The sequence below is a fragment of the Arachis ipaensis genome, chromosome B5, assembly GCF_059453495.1.
Source record: "Arachis ipaensis isolate K30076 ecotype BB chromosome B5, ASM5945349v1, whole genome shotgun sequence".
Classification (NCBI taxonomy): domain Eukaryota; kingdom Viridiplantae; phylum Streptophyta; class Magnoliopsida; order Fabales; family Fabaceae; genus Arachis; species Arachis ipaensis.
The window spans coordinates 22641324-22658316 of NC_142440.1; the positions used below are offsets into that span (position 1 = coordinate 22641324).

The 16993-nt window shown below is 37.4% G+C and overlaps 1 protein-coding gene and 1 pseudogene across 1 annotated transcript; both read right to left on the reverse strand.

Moving 5' to 3' along the window:
- Nucleotides 1-594: 594 nt before the first annotated feature.
- Nucleotides 595-12793, reverse strand: LOC148563587 (protein DETOXIFICATION 29-like; annotated as a pseudogene).
- A 2996-nt stretch (nucleotides 12794-15789) lies between these two features.
- LOC148563588 (uncharacterized) lies at nucleotides 15790-16327 on the reverse strand. The gene is made up of 2 exons (XM_088488841.1): nucleotides 16136-16327; nucleotides 15790-16062 (listed from the first exon to the last, which is right to left on the reverse strand). The coding sequence occupies exons 1-2, from the start codon at nucleotides 16325-16327 to the stop codon at nucleotides 15790-15792; spliced, it is 465 nt and encodes a 154-aa protein (XP_088344967.1).
- Nucleotides 16328-16993: the final 666 nt, after the last annotated feature.

A 16993-nucleotide genomic window follows, 5' to 3' on the forward strand; every position in this document is an offset into this window, starting at 1 on the left:
AAAATTATCAACCGTTGCTGCTACAGTGCTACTTTCAATTAACACTATTTTCTTATGTCTGGATCATTCTTCACAATCTCGTTCTCTGATTCGGTATACCTGCCCCACTTTATCTTATTTCGGCAAGAGAGGCCTGCCATTCGATCAAAAGATTAGGCTCTAATAAAAATAAAGTGATGTTATACATTCAAATCTTATTATGAATCAAGTCTAAATAAAGTAAATAATAAGATTTAAAATAATATTAGTTATAATTGATTTTTATTATGTTAGACTAACTTGGTTAACAAAAAAATTTAGATGCTTATTCTTTAAATTCTTTTTCTTCCAACATTTTAATTCATTAATACATAATAGTAAATTGTTTTGATCCAACACCGTAGTAGAAAATTTTACCTCTCTACTCCAATTGGTTTTATAGACCATGAGGCTTAACACACATGATTGTAGGAAGGTCCTTGACAGCATTCCAGACCAAATTCGCTAAAAATCGTCAGGCACACCAAAAATATGCTTAGAATAATTTCTCTCTTAAAATTTTTAGATATGGATAATTTCAGTGAGAAATACAATAACATTTGATATTTTGATATTTTACATTGCTATGATAGTAGTACAAATTGACGTTTTGTAAAAAAAAAATATTATTTTAATTATATAAAGGCAAAATTTCATTGACGTTTTATTAACACTCACAACAACAAACGAAGTGATCATAGCAACTACTATGGTCAATTTTGCTGTTCTTGGGTGACTTGCCCCGACTTCATTTGACAGCCTCACACTGCATGATGTTAGGAATCAAATTAGTTTTTATTAAAACTAATAACATTTCTTTTAATTGTTGTGTTGCATAGTTTTTCCTGAAAAATGATGCATCTAAAATAGGACCAAACCTCACGGCTGCATTCATTCCGAAGGCGAACATGATTGTCCAGCCCAAGATATTCATGCTGCAAAGTCATCATCAGAAAAACATGCATGAATCGCCAGCATTGGAAAAGGTGAGCATTGAACCCATATAAAAAAAATTGGCTTTTTATTGTAAGATAATGTTGTGTAGTACCATATACTCATTGCATCCACCGAAATTTCTACATTCTTTAGATAACCAGCGAACAAAATCAGGACCATAAAGTACCAAACTTCCAAGCTGCACAAGATTTTAAGGAAACATATGGAAGAATATATATCTTTTGGGTAGATAAAAAAAACTTGTGATTATAATTTGGTAATAATATAGATATACAAGCATAGGCAGTACATATTTGTGCATATATATGAAAATGTGACGCACCAGAGCATAACAGCAGAGGCTAATGAGAGACGAATAAAACCACAGAGACTCTGAAATGCTTGCAAGGAGAATCCCTTCCAAGTGTCCTTGCAACTTCCATTTGAGCCACCACTATGACACGTTAAGCATCACGGCAGCGGATTTTTAGCATCGACACCCAGCTCAGCACTGCATGCGCCACCAGCACCCCCGCGGAGATCCAAGCCATGACCATGATCTTGCTTTGTGCCTGTAGGGATTTTTGGATGGGGAAGTTCATGGAGTATGCAAAGAGTTGTGGAAGCATCCAAAGTGCGAATACTCCCGCCACCTTTGCTATGGATGCTGTCTCGTGTCTCCCCTATCAATCTTGGTAACTGGCAAGCAAACACATATAAGAAGCTAAGGAGAAGTGCAATGGCGTTGAGGATCACCCATGATCTTTGCATTAAGACTCCAAGCATTTCCAACTTTCTTGCTCCAAATGCTTGTTTCTAGTGCGCTTCCCATTCCAAGCTGCATCATTGCAAAATATATGCAATTACTTTGACTCATTTTATTTAGATTTTGTTTCAAGGAAACAATAATCTCTTTTCCAATTATGAAATATATGTGGAAATGTTACTATTGGTAAAGAAAGTCTAAATAATATAGTCTATTTTCCAGTTGAAATGATTTTTTTTGGTCGGAGTAGGAAATTTTTTGAAGAGCAAAAATTTTGAAATCCCTAAAACTTAGTAAAATACATATTTTAAACTAAAATAATAGATCCATAACATATGTTTATTAGCAACAATATCAGCTTGGCGTTCTTATGGTCTGTATTGAAAGGGGAGTTACTTATATTTTATTAAGAACTTATACAGTATATACTTGGTTAGTGTTGATACGCGAAAATTTAAATATTAACGCGTAACCGGTAAGTATATCGGGTCGTATCAAGTAATAAAACTCATTAAGAGTGAGGTCGATCCCACGGAGATTGGTAGATTAAGCAACTTTAGTTAAATGGTATATTTAGTCAAGCAAACATGGTTTTGATTTCATGAGATTTGTGATTTTTTGAACATAATTGCAAAAATTTAAATGGCAAGGAATTTAAAGAACTAGAATAGAGAAAGAAAATGAAAGTGACTAACTGAAACTTAAAGTGCAAGAAACTTAAATGACATGGAAAATAAATTGCAAGAAAGTAAAGGTTGCAGAATTTTAAAGAGCAGAAGAGTAAATTGCAAGAAATAGAGAAACAGAATGTAAATGACAAGAATGATAAATTGCAAGAATATAGAAGGGAATTGGGTAGTGGGCATTCAAAGAACTAAAGAACAAAGAGATGAGAATTAATGATGGAGAGATCATTAGGGATCAGAGATGTAAATTGTCATGAATTGATGTTACTCAATTCCTTCTCAATCATGGGTATAGATCCATGGCGGATTGTGAATAATTGAATCCCAATCTCTTGGCAATTCAATTTCTCTTCAACACAATCAATTGCCACTCTCGTGATCTAATTGGTCATGAGAAGAGGTGAAGTTCAATTTCTAATCCAAGGCCACACAACTTCCAGGATCTCAACTAAGGAAGGTTACATCTCACATACCAACCCAAAGTGTATTGATCAAAGAAATCATGAAAGGATGAACTCTAAACTGAGTTACATGGCTCCTTTCTCAAGTTCACCATATAATTCATGTAGATTCAACCCTTCTCTCGAATGTAGTTGAATCTTTGAAGAACAAGAGTTTCCTCTTGGATGAACCACTTGAATTGAGAAGGAAAAGAAGAATTATCAACCCATTCAAATAAACAGAGCTCCTCCCCCTAGTGAAGGTGGGGTTTAGTGAATCATAGCTCTAAATTCAACAATAAATGTAAAAGTTAAAAATTAAACTAAGTGTAGAGAAGAATGAAGAAGAAGAAGAAGAAGTATTCCTTTAAAACTGAAATTCAAAGTTGCAAGAAAAACAAAATAGAAGACGGGTGAGATGCAGAAAAAAAAGTAAAAAAGCTAGTGTAATAGTAAAAGTGTCTAAAAAGTAAAAGTAAAAGTCACCGTAAAAGTACAAACTCCTTCTCTATTTAAACTAGTCCTAAGACTCATTTGGAGATCTTCAATTGGATTAGCAATGTGGGCTTTATCCTTGTTGAATATTGGCTCAGTGGAGGAAGTGTTGCTAAACAGAAGAAACAGACCTCATTCTTCTCGCTTCTGGCCCAATGGTCTGGCGTTACTGGCAAACACGCCAGCTTTATGCACGTTGGCAACGTGCCCAAGAATTTTCTGGGCTAGGAACTTGGTGCTTGGGCGTTGCCAGCCCAAGTTGTTGCTAAACACTTGGCCCTTTCTGCCTTTTTGAACTCAGTTTTGATGCCCAAAGTTGCCTCTGGTTTGAGCTTCAATTTTGTGCTCTACTATAGACTATTATACATGGTTGGAAAGCTCTGAGTGTCAGCTTTCCAACACAACTAGAAGCACCTCAATTAGATCTCTGTAGCTCAAGTTATGTTCTATTGAAGAAGACATGGTCAGCCTGCCAGAATCGCAGGCGTTTTTGGCAAACACGCCTATGCCAACGTGCTCAGTTTCTGAGGCTCTAAATGAAGCCAGCTTTTGAAGCTTCGAATGAACTCCAATCCCATGCTATGATATATGGTTGGAAAGCTCTTGATGTCTACTTTCCAATGCCACTGAAATCACCTCATTTGGAGCTTTCCAGCTTAAGATATACTCCATTGAAGAGGGCAAGGTCAGGCTGCCAATTTTTTCTGGAGTTGTTGCTGGAGTTGTTGGCAAACATGCCAGCAACAACGTGTAAGCCTTCTCCTCCATTTTTCATGGGCGTTGTTGCCCATGTTTTTGGCAAACATGCCAGTAACAACGTGCAGACCTTCTCCTCTGGTAGCTTCCTGGCATTGCCAACTTGGTTCTCAAGTTGGCAACTTGCAATGTATCACCCTCCAGGATTGCTGGTGTTGCTGCCCAAGTTGTTGCTGGACACGCCAGTAACAACGTGCATACTTCCTGCACACACACTTGTATGTTACCAACTTGGTTTCCAAGTTGCCAACTTGCTTGTTCTTCCTTGCTCCAGGCACACACATTGGCGTTGCCAACTTGGTTTCCAGGTTGCCAACTTGCTTCATTACCTAACATAAACCAAAAGATTTTCCTCAAAGTCTTGCCATCTTATGGAATAATTTTCAAGGGAATCATTCACATCAACTTGTATATAAACTTCTTGAGTCATTTGCATGGATTATGCCAAATTTCACTTAGTTCTTGGTTCATGAATGCATGGATGAAAAGCTCACAAAATTGCTTATTTATTTCAAAGAAAATGAATGAAACTAAACTAAAACTACTTAAACTAATTAGCTAATATAGAAAAGATGCAAATGCATCACAACACCAAACTTAAACCTTGCTTGTCCTCAAGCAAGAAAAGAACTATGCAAAAAAGATTTCTTTCAATCGGAACGGGTTGAGGAGTAGCTTGTAATGCCTGAGTGAGTGAAGTGATTAGTTGACAGTGGGGTGAACTCTGAATTATATGCTCATACAAGGATTCCAGTGCTTATTAGTCCCTACATTTTGGAAGTCTTAGGTCTTAGGACTTTCATTCAAATGATATCATGGAAATCTCTCTATAGGTAATCACCTTGAAGCAGCTTATAGTTTTTGTGTCTTGGCCTTGACTCTAAGTGTCATGTCTCAAAGCGGCTCTTTAGATAAGCTTTCAATCAATACTCCCAAACCAGTTGGTTTTAAGGTATTAGGTGTTGAAGCACCCCTTAGGATTTACTTGCTCAAGCCTCTCTCTTTGACACAATTCTACCACAAGCATTTAACTAGGATAATAACTCTTTGAGTTCTTATTTCTTTCTTTTTCTTCCTAGTAATTGATGCTCAGAGCCTTTTGCCATGTTCTCTTTTTTTTTTTGCTGCTTCTTGGATCAAAAGATGTTTGAGAATCTCCATAATACTTCTTTGAACTCTATTTCCTACCTATGAGCTCCCATGCAGGTTTTCACAAACATGCAACCTCAATACACAATCATATAACTAGAACCACCACTTCTCTTAATCTTTTGCTTGTCTCAAAACAAATTTTTGACTCCTCAATCATTCTTTTCAAGGAAATTTTCTCTGTTTGCAATTTATAGATCTTGAGTGTAAGCAAATTCTCAAGTGTATGGTGCTATGATGTATTTAGCATCTTAGTTATTGAACTTTTAAGGAGATTATGCTAAGCAGACAAGCAGGGGTGCAATATTGCTCTCAATCATAACAGTTTTGAATATAAGATGATCACTTAACAATACAACCTTTCGGAGTTCACTTGCTTTACTCCTTATCATCATCATTTTTGGTCTTTACATCCTTCTTTGCCTCTTTGATTGATAATGCTTAATCCTTCCAAAAATTGAAGTGACTACCTACAATGAATTTTGAAAGTTTCTTGTCCCCAAGCACTTGAGAGATGGTTAGCATGCAGGTATGCTTGTGAGTTCTTGACCTTAAATTGGTGTGGGAATACCAAACTTAGTTCCTTACCTACTTCTATATACTAACACAAGAATGCTTCTTTCATGCATGCATACTACATCATGTGCTTTAAATCTATGAGTAAATAAAATGCAGGACTAAAAGGTAAACAGATGAAATGCAGGCTTAGTCAATTTCTATGATTGTTTGGGATTTATGATTGTTCATAATTATCTCAAGAGTTACTTTGTTTTCCATGACTGTTGGTGGAACACCAAACTTAGTACCATGCATTCACCCTTAATTTTTTCTTTGTTGATACAATCACATTGGTGTGGAACACCAAACTTAATTCCTTGCAATACATAGAAGTTGAACTAACCATTTATTCTGAGAAGAGTATGAAAAAGTAGTTACCTAAGGTTGGGTTGCCTCCCAACAAGCGCTCTTTTATCGTCATTAGCTTGACGATTGTCCCTCTTTAGGGAGGATGATGATCATAGTGCCTTAATCCTTCCCCTCTCACCGTGAGCTTCCTTCCAGTATCCTTCTTGATGATTTCCACATGTTCAAGTGAGAGGATTTTGTTCACTGTGTAATATCCAGAAAAGTGTGGAGATATTTCCATTGGTTGGTAAGTTAGCATCACTTTATCCCCTGGTGAGAAGCTTTCAGTGGGGATTTTCTTGTTTCTCCATCCTCTTGGCACTTTCTTCTTGGGACTCTTTTCTTTTTCAGGAGGTAGTTCAGGTTTTGAAGCCTCAATTTTTGGAATGTCCTTGCTAAGAATCTCAAATGCTTTCGTTGTAGCTTCTCCTTTATTCTTTGAGCTTGTTGCACCACTTCTACCTCTTCCTTTCTTTTCCAACATGAGCTTATGTGCATTGGAAGTGTTTCATCAGGTGCCTCTTTCAAGTTTGGATCTATGGAATCAATCTTCATACACTCTTCCTCTTGGGTGGAATCTTGCAAATTCTTGAAGACATGGAACACTATATGCTCTTCATGCACCCTTAGCATCAATTCTCCTTTTTCAACATCTATCAATGCCCTGGCAGTAGCTAAGAAAGGTCTCCCTAGGATAATAGGAGTGTTGTCATCTTTTTCTATGTCTAAGATGACAAAGTCAGCTGGGAGGAAAAATTTGTCCACATTTACCAATACATTCTCTACAACCCCAAATGCTTGCTGAATAGATTTGTCCGCCATTTGTAGGGCTATTTTTGTGGGTTTCAATTCATGAATCTGAAGCTTCCTCATCAAAGATAGAGGCCTTAGATTTATGCTTGCACCAAGGTCACAAAATGCTCTCTCAATCATCATGTTGCCTATGGTGCAGGGGATATGAAAGCTCCCTGGGTCCTTCCTCTTTCTTGGCAATCTTTTCTGGATGATGGCGCTACACTCCCTGGTCATTACAACCATTTGTCCCTCCTTCAAGGATCTTTTCTTTGTCAACAATTCCTTCATGAACTTTGCATATAATGTCATTTGTTCAAGTGCTTCTATGAAGGGGATGTTGATGTGCAGTGTCTTGAATATCTCCAGGAATTTGGAGTATTGTTTCTCTTTGTTCTCTCCCTTGAGCCTTTGAGGGTATGGGATCATTGGTTGGTATGCTTTCATTGCCTCCTTCTTAGCTAACTTCTTACTTTGTGTGGAAGTTTCTTGCTCCTGCTTTTACTCCTTTACCTCTCCTTTTAGGCCTTCTTTGTTGTGCTCTTCTTGAGTGATGGCTTCTGTTTCCACCTTCTTTCCACTTCTCAATGTGATTGCTTTACACTCCTCCCACTTTATGGCTTTTCCTGTGTCCCTTGGGGTTGTCTTCAGTGGTACTAGGAAATGCTCGCTTCTCACCTATCTCTGTGATATGTTTAGCCATTTGTCCCATTTGTCTTTCAAGATTTTTCATAGATGCATCCTGATTTTTGAGTGTCAAGACTTGATCTTGTCTTGCCATCTCTTGAGTCTTGATGAGTTTTTCCATTAAAATCTCTAAGTTAGAGATCCTCTGAGAGTCTGGATGTGGTTGCATGGGAGGTGATGGTTGCTGGTGGAGGTTGTTTGGAGCATTGAGGTGGTTATTTTGTGAGTTGAATGGAAGTGTGGAAAGGTTATTTTGGTGAGTTTGTGAGTTGTTATGAGGTGGATGATATGTGTTTTGTGAGTTTTTGTATTGGTTAGTGTTATTGGATGAATGATTTTGGTTGTTTGTATTGCGAGAGTTATTGGAATTGTGGTTTCTCTGCCATGAATTTTGATTGTCACCCCATCTCAGGTTGGGGTGATTCCTCCAAGATGAGTTGTATGTGTCACCACAGAAATCATTTTGAGAAGAATTTGAGGTATTATGCATATATTGAACCTGTTTTTGTTGCTGCTCAACATTGCTCGCTTCATTTTGACCACATTCAATTGAAGGTTGATTTGTTGTGCTCACTGAAGCTAGTTGGAGGCCATCTATTCTCTTAGCCATCATTTTCATTTGTTGCTGGATTTGTTGGTGCATCAACTTGTTTTGTGTCAAGATCGTGTTTACTCCTTCTAATTCCAACACTCCCTTCTTTTGAACGGGTTGGCGTTGTCTCTGATGAGTATAGAAGTATTAGTTATTTGCCACCATGTCTATGAGATTCTGGGCTTCCTCAGATGTCTTCATAAATTGTAGCGAGCCTCCTGCAGAGTAATCCAGGGACTCTTGAGACTTTAGAGTTAACCCTTCATAGAAATTTTGAAGTCTATCCCATTCACTGAACATCTCAGGTGGACATTTCCTAATCAGAGCTTTGTATCTTTTCCATGCCTCATACAATGATTCCCCATCCATTTGAGTGAACGTTTGCACCTCCGTCTTCAACCTGATGATCCTCTGAGGTGGATAGAACTTAGATAGGAATTTATTCACCAGATTATCCCAAGTGTTGATACTTTCTTTGGGGAATATCTCCAGCCATTGAGATGCATTGTCCCTCAAAGAAAATGGGAACAACAGCAGCTTGTAGATATCTGGATGTACACCATTTGTCTTGACAGTTTTACATATTCTCAAAAAGACAGATAGGTGTTGATTTGGATCCTCAAGGGGACCTCCTCCATAGGAACAATTGTTTTGCACGAGAGTGATGAGCTGAGGCTTCAATTCAAAGTTGTTTGCATGAACATTGGGAGTGAGTATACTGCTCCCACAGTGTCTTGGATTTGGGAAAGTGTAAGAAGCTAGAACTCTTCTTTGAGGTGGGTCGTTATTGTTGGCAACTCCCTCAGGAGGGTTATGCAAGTTGCCCTCTATGACTTGGTCTTCTCCTTCTGAATCCTCCTCACCAATTATGCATTTTCCTGTTACTTCTCTTCTTAACCTTCGGAGGGTTCTCTCGTCTTCAGGATCAAATCTCCTTGCCTCTGACATACACAAACACACGCAAACCAACAACACAAATGAAACACTCTATTGCTAGAGTGAAGTTAAAGTTAGCGAAACAAAATATCAAACAATTAGTGGGCTATAACAAAGAAAAGAAAAATGCTTAATCTAAACTTCCATTCAGTTAATCATTGTTAATCTTTGCCAATCCCCGACAACGGCGCCAAAAACTTGATACGCAAAAATTTAAATATTAACGCACAACCGGCAAGTATACCGGGTCGTATCAAGTAATAAAACTCACTAAGAGTGAGGTCGATCCCACGGAGATTGGTAGATTAAGCAACTTTAGTTAAATGGTATATTTAGTCAAGCAAACATAGTTTTGATTTCATGAGATTTGTGATTTTTTGAACATAATTACAAAAATTTAAATGGCAAGGAATTTAAAGAACTAGAATAGAGAAAGAAAATGAAAGTGACTAACTGAAACTTAAAGTGCAAGAAACTTAAATGACATGGAAAATAAATTGCAAGAAAGTAAAGGTTGCAGAATTTTAAAAAGCAGAAGAGTAAATTGCAAGAAATAGAGAAACAGAATATAAATGGCAAGAATGATAAATTGCAAGAATATAGAAGGAAATTGGGTAGTGGGCATTCAAAGAACTAAAGAACAAAAGAGATGAGAATTAATGATGGAGAGATCATTAGGGATCAGAGATGTAAATTGTCATGAATTGATGTTACTCAATTCCTTCTCAATCATGGGTATAGATCCATGGCGGATTGTGAATAATTGAATCCCAATCTCTTGGCAATTCAATTTCTCTTCAACACAATCAATTGCCACTCTCGTGATCTAATTGGTCATGAGAAGAGGTGAAGTTCAATTTCTAATCCAAGGCCACACATCTTCCAGGATCTCAACTAAGGGAGGTTACATCTCACATACCAACCCAAAGTGTATTGATCAAAGAAATCATGAAAGGATGAACTCTAAACTGAGTTACATGGCTCCTTTCTCAAGTTCACCATATAATTCATGTAGATTCAACCCTTCTCTCGAATTTAGTTGAATCTTTGAAGAACAAGAGTTTCCTCTTGGATGAACCACTTGAATTGAGAAGGAAAAGAAGAATTATCAACCCATTCAAATAAACAGAGCTCCTCCCCCTAATGAAGGTGGGGTTTAGTGAATCATAGCTCTAAATTCAACAATAAATGTAAAAGTTGAAAATTAAACTAAGTGTAGAGAAGAATGAAGAAGAAGAAGAAGAAGTATTCCTTTAAAACTGAAATTCAAAGTTGCAAGAAAAACAAAATAGAAGACGGGTGAGATGCAGAAAAAAAAAGTAAAAATGCTAGTGTAATAGTAAAAGTGTCTAAAAAGTAAAAGTAAAAGTCACCGTAAAATTAAAAACTCCTTCTCTATTTATACTAATCCTAAGACTCATTTGGAGATCTTCAATTGGGTTAGCAATGTGGGCTTTATCCTTGTTGAATATTGGCTCAGTGGAGGAAGTGTTGCTAAACAGAGGAAACAGAGCTCATTCTTCTCGCTTCTGGCCCAATGGTCTGGCGTTACTGGAAAACACGCCAGCTTTATGCATGTTGGCAACATGCCCAAGAATTTCCTGGGCTGGGAACTTGGTGCTTGGACGTTGCCAGCCCAAGTTGTTGCTAAACACTTGACCCTTTCTGCCTTTTTGAACTCAGTTTTGATGCCCGAAGTTGCCTCTGATTTGAGCTTTAATTTTGTGCTCCATTATATACTATTATATATGGTTGGAAAGCTCTGAATGTCAGCTTTCCAACCAATTGGAAGCACCTCAATTGGATCTCTGTAGCTCAAGTTATGTTCCATTGAAAAAGACATGGTCAGCCTGCCAGAATCGCAGGCGTTTTTGGCAAACACGCCTGTGCCAACGTGCTCAGTTTCTGAGGCTCTAAATGAAGCTAGCTTTTGAAGCTTCGAATGAACTCCAATCCCATGCTATGATATATGGTTGGAAAGCTCTTGATGTCTACTTTCCAATGCCACTGAAATCACCTCATTTGGAGCTTTCTAGCTTAAGATATACTCCATTGAAGAGGGCAAGGTCAGGCTGCCAATTTTTTCTGGAGTTGTTGCTGGAGTTGTTGGCAAATACGCCAGCAACAACGTGCAAGCCTTCTCCTCCATTTTTCATGGGCGTTGTTGCCCAAGTTGTTGGCAAACACGCCAGCAACAACGTGCAAGCCTTCTCCTCCAGTTTGCATGGGCGTTGTTGCCCAAGTTGTTGGCAAACACGCCAGCAACAACGTGCAGGCCTTCTCCTCTGGTAGCTTCCTGGCGTTGGCAACTTGCAATGTATCACCCTCTAGAATTGTTGACGTTGCTGCCCAAGTTGTTGCTAGACACGCCAGTAACAACGTGCATCCTTCCTGCACACACACTTGTACGTTGCCAACTTGCTTGTTCTTCCTTGCTCCAGGCACACACATTGGCGTTGCCAACTTGGTTTCCAGGTTGCCAACTTGCTTCATTACCTAACATAAACCAAAAGATTTTCCTCAAAGTCTTGCCATCGTATGCAATAATTTTCAAGGGAATCATTCACATTAACTTGTATATAAACTTCTTGAGTCATTTACATGGATTATGCCAAATTTCACTTAGTTCTTGGTTCATGAATGCATGGATGAAAAGCTCACAAAATTGCTTATTTATTTCAAAGAAAATAAATGAAACTAAACTAAAACTACTTAAACTAACTAGCTAATATAGCAAAGATGCAAATGCATCAAGTGTTAAAAAAAATTATATCCTCATTTAACTAAAAAATTCTTTTTATCCACATTTTAAGGTAATGAATGGTTAAATTAATCAAAAATGCTATTTGTACAACAAAATCAACCACCAATGTATTTATGTATAAATGCATATGTAGTTTAATTTATTTTCAATGTGTATTTATATTCTAGCATGTATTTTATACTAAAAACTTATTTTGGTTGCTGATTTTAGTGTACAGATGGTATAACTCTTAATTTATCTACATGTTTTCAAATAATGCATAACAATAATTAATTCTTGGACCAGGAAAAAGTACCATGATACCAAAGCAGAAGCAGGCAACGACATTATTCTCCACGGAGATGGCGGCGAGAGCGGTGGTGCCGACGTGGCCCGCAAGGAGCTGAGTGACGGCGCCAAGAGAGTACTGGCAAAGGGAGGTGAAGATGGCTGGGCCGGCCAGGTACCACAGCTTCTTAGACTCAATGAAGAACTCTCTGATGAAATCTCCCAGGCTTGTTATACAAGGGATGTCACTAGATTCTGCTCTGAAAACTTCCGTGTCTCTCGCTGTGACTGGCAGTGTTCATCATCACGGTTCTCCATCACCATGAATGATAATGAATTCTTGTTAATAATGATATAAACAAATTAACAGTATATGTAGCATGTGTGGCTATGTATATGTATGTGATAAGTGCTATCATTCTTTTTTAATTAATGTCATTTCATGGCATAATTAGCATATTTAAAGATTCTAGATTATTTCTGATGCCTGAGTTATATATATACTTCTTAATTTTTACTGTAAATTAAATTAACATTGAAACAGAACTCTCGGCAACACCAATATTCCATGTTTAATTGGGGGGACAAATTCAATATCCCCATACTCTTTCAATCGTATATATTTGGAGATAAGCCTCAATGTAGTTCCTGAAGTTGCACTCGAGCCTCATAGTAGTCCCTGAACTTAAAAGTTCCTCAGAGTCATCCCCAAACTTGCACTCCGGGACTCAAAGTGGTCCTTCCGGCAATTTCAGCACACGTGGCGCAACCGGAAAGCTTAGCTGACAGCGTTGGTGACACGTGGGACTCACAACGGCTAGCTGAAGTGGCAGAGTAAACTCTTCCGACTCAATTTAGTCCCTCAGGTGAAGTTAAAACCCTAATCCCCTTTTTTGAAGGCCACATTGTTCACTCTGCTGTCTCTTCATCGGTGATGTGTTCTTCTGTTCTCTCTCTCTGAAGCCCGAAGGTTATGGCTAGCACGAGCAATGCAGCTAGAAGCTCGAACAACCCACGATCGTTTGGAAGCATCATGAGAAGAATGAACAGAAATAGAGAAGCTCGTTTGCCAAAAATGAAAAAAAAAATCATGGGAAGCCTGGTTTCTCTGAAAGAGGTAAGCCAAAAATGAAAAAAAAATGTGGTTCCTCTGTTTTTTGATATTGTTGTTAATCTAATATTCACAAAAGTTCAGGCCGTTTTTTTCGATTGTAATTGGTGGGTATGAATGCCTCTGTTCTGTTCTCTGTGCTAGGGTTTGATCACTACTGGCTTTCGTAGTGGTTTGGCCAAGAAAATTGTAGAGTAGGAGCGTTTCTTGTGTTTTGATGATATAAAAACGTGTTCTTTATGTGTTAAAGTTTACTGCTCTTAGTGGAGGAGTTTTCAAACTGTTAATGTGTTTCAAGACAATGACTCTGATCAATGAATTTGTTAAACAGAGTTTGTATGATCACAGTAGAAGTAAAGATCTTTTGGGAGTTGAAAATTTTTTTAACTCTGATAATGGATTCTGAATTTGACTGATTTACCTAATTGCCTTTCTTTGTATTGAGTTGGTTTAGTTAAAATGAATGTAATATGTAATGCTGTTTAGTTAAACTGAGTGTGTGATTATAAAGGATTCTTGCATACATAAGTTAGAGTAATATAAAGTAATAAGTTTTGCAATTGCTAATGAAGTTAACTTAGCTATTGGAATAGTCAAATTATTTGATGAATTTGGTCTGGACTAGTGGATTAGTTGTGGGAAAGGGTATGTAAATTTGAATGGTTTGATCCATCAAGATTGAAGTTAGTGTCTAGAGAACTGCTATCCTTAGTTACACCAAAATAATGTTCTTGATTTCACACTTTCTTATGTTCACATGACACAAATCATTAGCAACATGATCAAAATAAAGGTGAAATATCATATAATTTAACAGTTAACAACTAACAAAGTTAGGCACTCTATTCAATACCCCGGTCCACAATAACCTTTTCTAATAAAAATTTTGAAAAAAAAAGCACAAAATAATAGAAGACTTAACTTATATTGTTAATTTGAATATAGTGATAATATAGCACAGTGAAATATTAGAGAGAGAAGGAGAAGTAGAAAAGTAAGGGAGTGGTGCTTTTGTTGCCAACTGTCAAATAATGAAAAAGAGAGAGTGAAAGTGATGATGAAATGGTAGAAGAAGATTAGGACTGAATCAATGCTATGATCATTAACTACTATTTACCATTACTATTTCTAGATGGTTTTTCTTATTTCATCTCCACCTTCAGGTGTTGTATATTATTTTATTGTTTTTTAACCTCTCTAGTTAGTGATTACTTTAGCTCCAAATTTGGCAGATTTTCTTTATTTCTGTGTGCCTTTTTTTGTTGGTAGTAAGTTGTAGTTGTATATATATATTTCCCTCAGTTGCAAAAAAAAAAAAAAAGGGTCTTAGTCTTGGGTTTTGTGGGGAACTACACGGAGAGTGAAGTTTGGTGCCTGTCCTTGTGATTTATTTGCCAGTTTGATTTAAGGCACATATTGCTGATTATATATGCTGAATTAATCCTGGACTGATTATATGATGTTAATACACTGGGCTGGTGTCTATATATGCAGAATTAATCCTGGACTGATTATATGCTGCATAATGTTCTGTCAATCTATTGTTACTCATTTATCCTGTTCTGCATAATGTTTTGTAACAGTGCTGTGTAGGGACTAGTTTGATGTCACTTACATAAGTCTAGGGACTAGTTTGATGTCACTTGAACAAGTCCAGGGACTATTTTGATGTCACTTATATAACTGTAGGGACAGTTTTGCTGCCTGAAAACAACTATCTGACCCCTTCTTTGGTATCTGAAACAGGGCCTTATAAATGCAGTTAAGGAGGTTTTTCCAGATGTCCATCACAGATTCTGTGTTTGGCATCTGTGGAAGAACTTCAATAAGCAATGGAAGGATCTCCAGCTTAGAGGGCTACTTTGGGATTGTGCAAGGTGTACTAGCCAAGATGGCTTCTTTGATATCATCAAAAAGATTGAAAGGGTTAATAAGGAAGCCTGAGAGTATTTGAACAAGTGGCCCTATGCAAGGTGCAACACAGGAAACTGCTACAAGGCTTGCAAATTTTATGAAGTTTGTGTCCAACCCTGGATTCAAGGCACCCAAACACAAAAAATGAAGATTAGGATGATTATATTTAGGAAAAACAAGCTGTTTTTTTTTATCTATTTTGCTGATGTTGTTTACAATGCCTAAAATATTGTCCCAGTGTTGGGGATTTTAGAATTTGAATTTTATCAGGTCAATATGTCAACAACTTTGATATACTTAGTGTTTTGGCTCTATATTGTGTCTTTTTTGAGTCAAACATTACCAATATGAATTATGAATTATGACTTTATTGAATTGAGTTTTCTAAGCCTTTTGTTTATATCTTATCCTCTGTTACAAACTTAAGAGTAGTTCAAATCCTGTCCATTTCTATTTCATTGAAAAGAAGTCTAGGAACAAAAGTATGCATATAATCAAACACTTTAATTTCCATTTCTTTCAAACAAAAGGATAGAAACAAGTACATGAACAAGGAATGCATATAACATGCATGTCATTTGTTTTTTGCTAGATACAGTTGACCCTGTTGTCTATCCAGCTTTAATACAAGAACACCAATTACAATCAGCAGCATGAACACAAACATCAAAATTCCTTCCATTTTCAGAACCCTAATTTCATCTTCTAATTTACCAAATTTCCAAGCCATCTTCATCTTCCATTCTTCATCATCAACTGAATGTCTTGTTCTATCATCACATGGCATGGCATCTTCCAAAACTTTATCAACCCACATAAACAATCCACACCATTTCTTACCCACAGTCTGCACATCAAAGAAAATTCAATCAGCAAAATTTATATCCATAAATACAGCAATCAACAACAATAATACTTACATTGTAGTTCGGACAACCCAGGAACGGTCTCTCTGGATTAGAATCCGTCCCTGACCACCGCAGCACCGGTCTCGACCCGCATGCACACCATTCTGGCAAACGAGCTTCTCTGTTTCTGTTCATTCTCCTCATGATGCTTCCAAACGATCGTGGGTTGTTCGAGCTCCCAACTGCATTGCTCGTACTAGCCATAACCTTCGGGCTTTAGAGAGGGAGAACAGAAAAACACAGCACCGATGAGAAGACAGCAGAGTGAACAATGTGGCCTTCAAAAAAGGGGATTAGGGTTTTAATTTCACCTGAGGGACCAAATTGAGTCGGAAGAGTTTACTCTGCCACATCAGCTAGCCGTTGTGAGTCCCACGTGTCACCAACGCTGCCAGCTAAGCTTTCCGGTTGCGCCACGTGTGCTGAAATTGCCGGAAGGACCACTTTGAGTCCCGGAGTGCAAGTTCGGGGATGACTCTAAGAAACTTTTAAGTTTAGAGACTACTATGAGACTCGAGTGCAACTTCAAAGACTACATTGAGGCTTATCTCTATATATTTGATATGGGGATATATATTCAAAAAAGCATCATATCATAGTAATGTTATTATTCCGGAAGTATTATTCTTACATATATGCAACTTCCATTAGTAGTCTCAAATGATTAACTAGTGACTAATATATTAGATGTATGACAGTCAAAGTGAAAGAAGAAAGTGGAGGGAAGGAAAACAATAGAAACAATTGTGCAAAAGAGCCTTTTCAACTAGAGAAACGTTCCCAATTAATGGGGAATAATAATGAGTCCACGCCACCACTTCTGGTTCTTGGAATAACAAGTTTCTTCTTTCATTTCATCTTTTATAAACC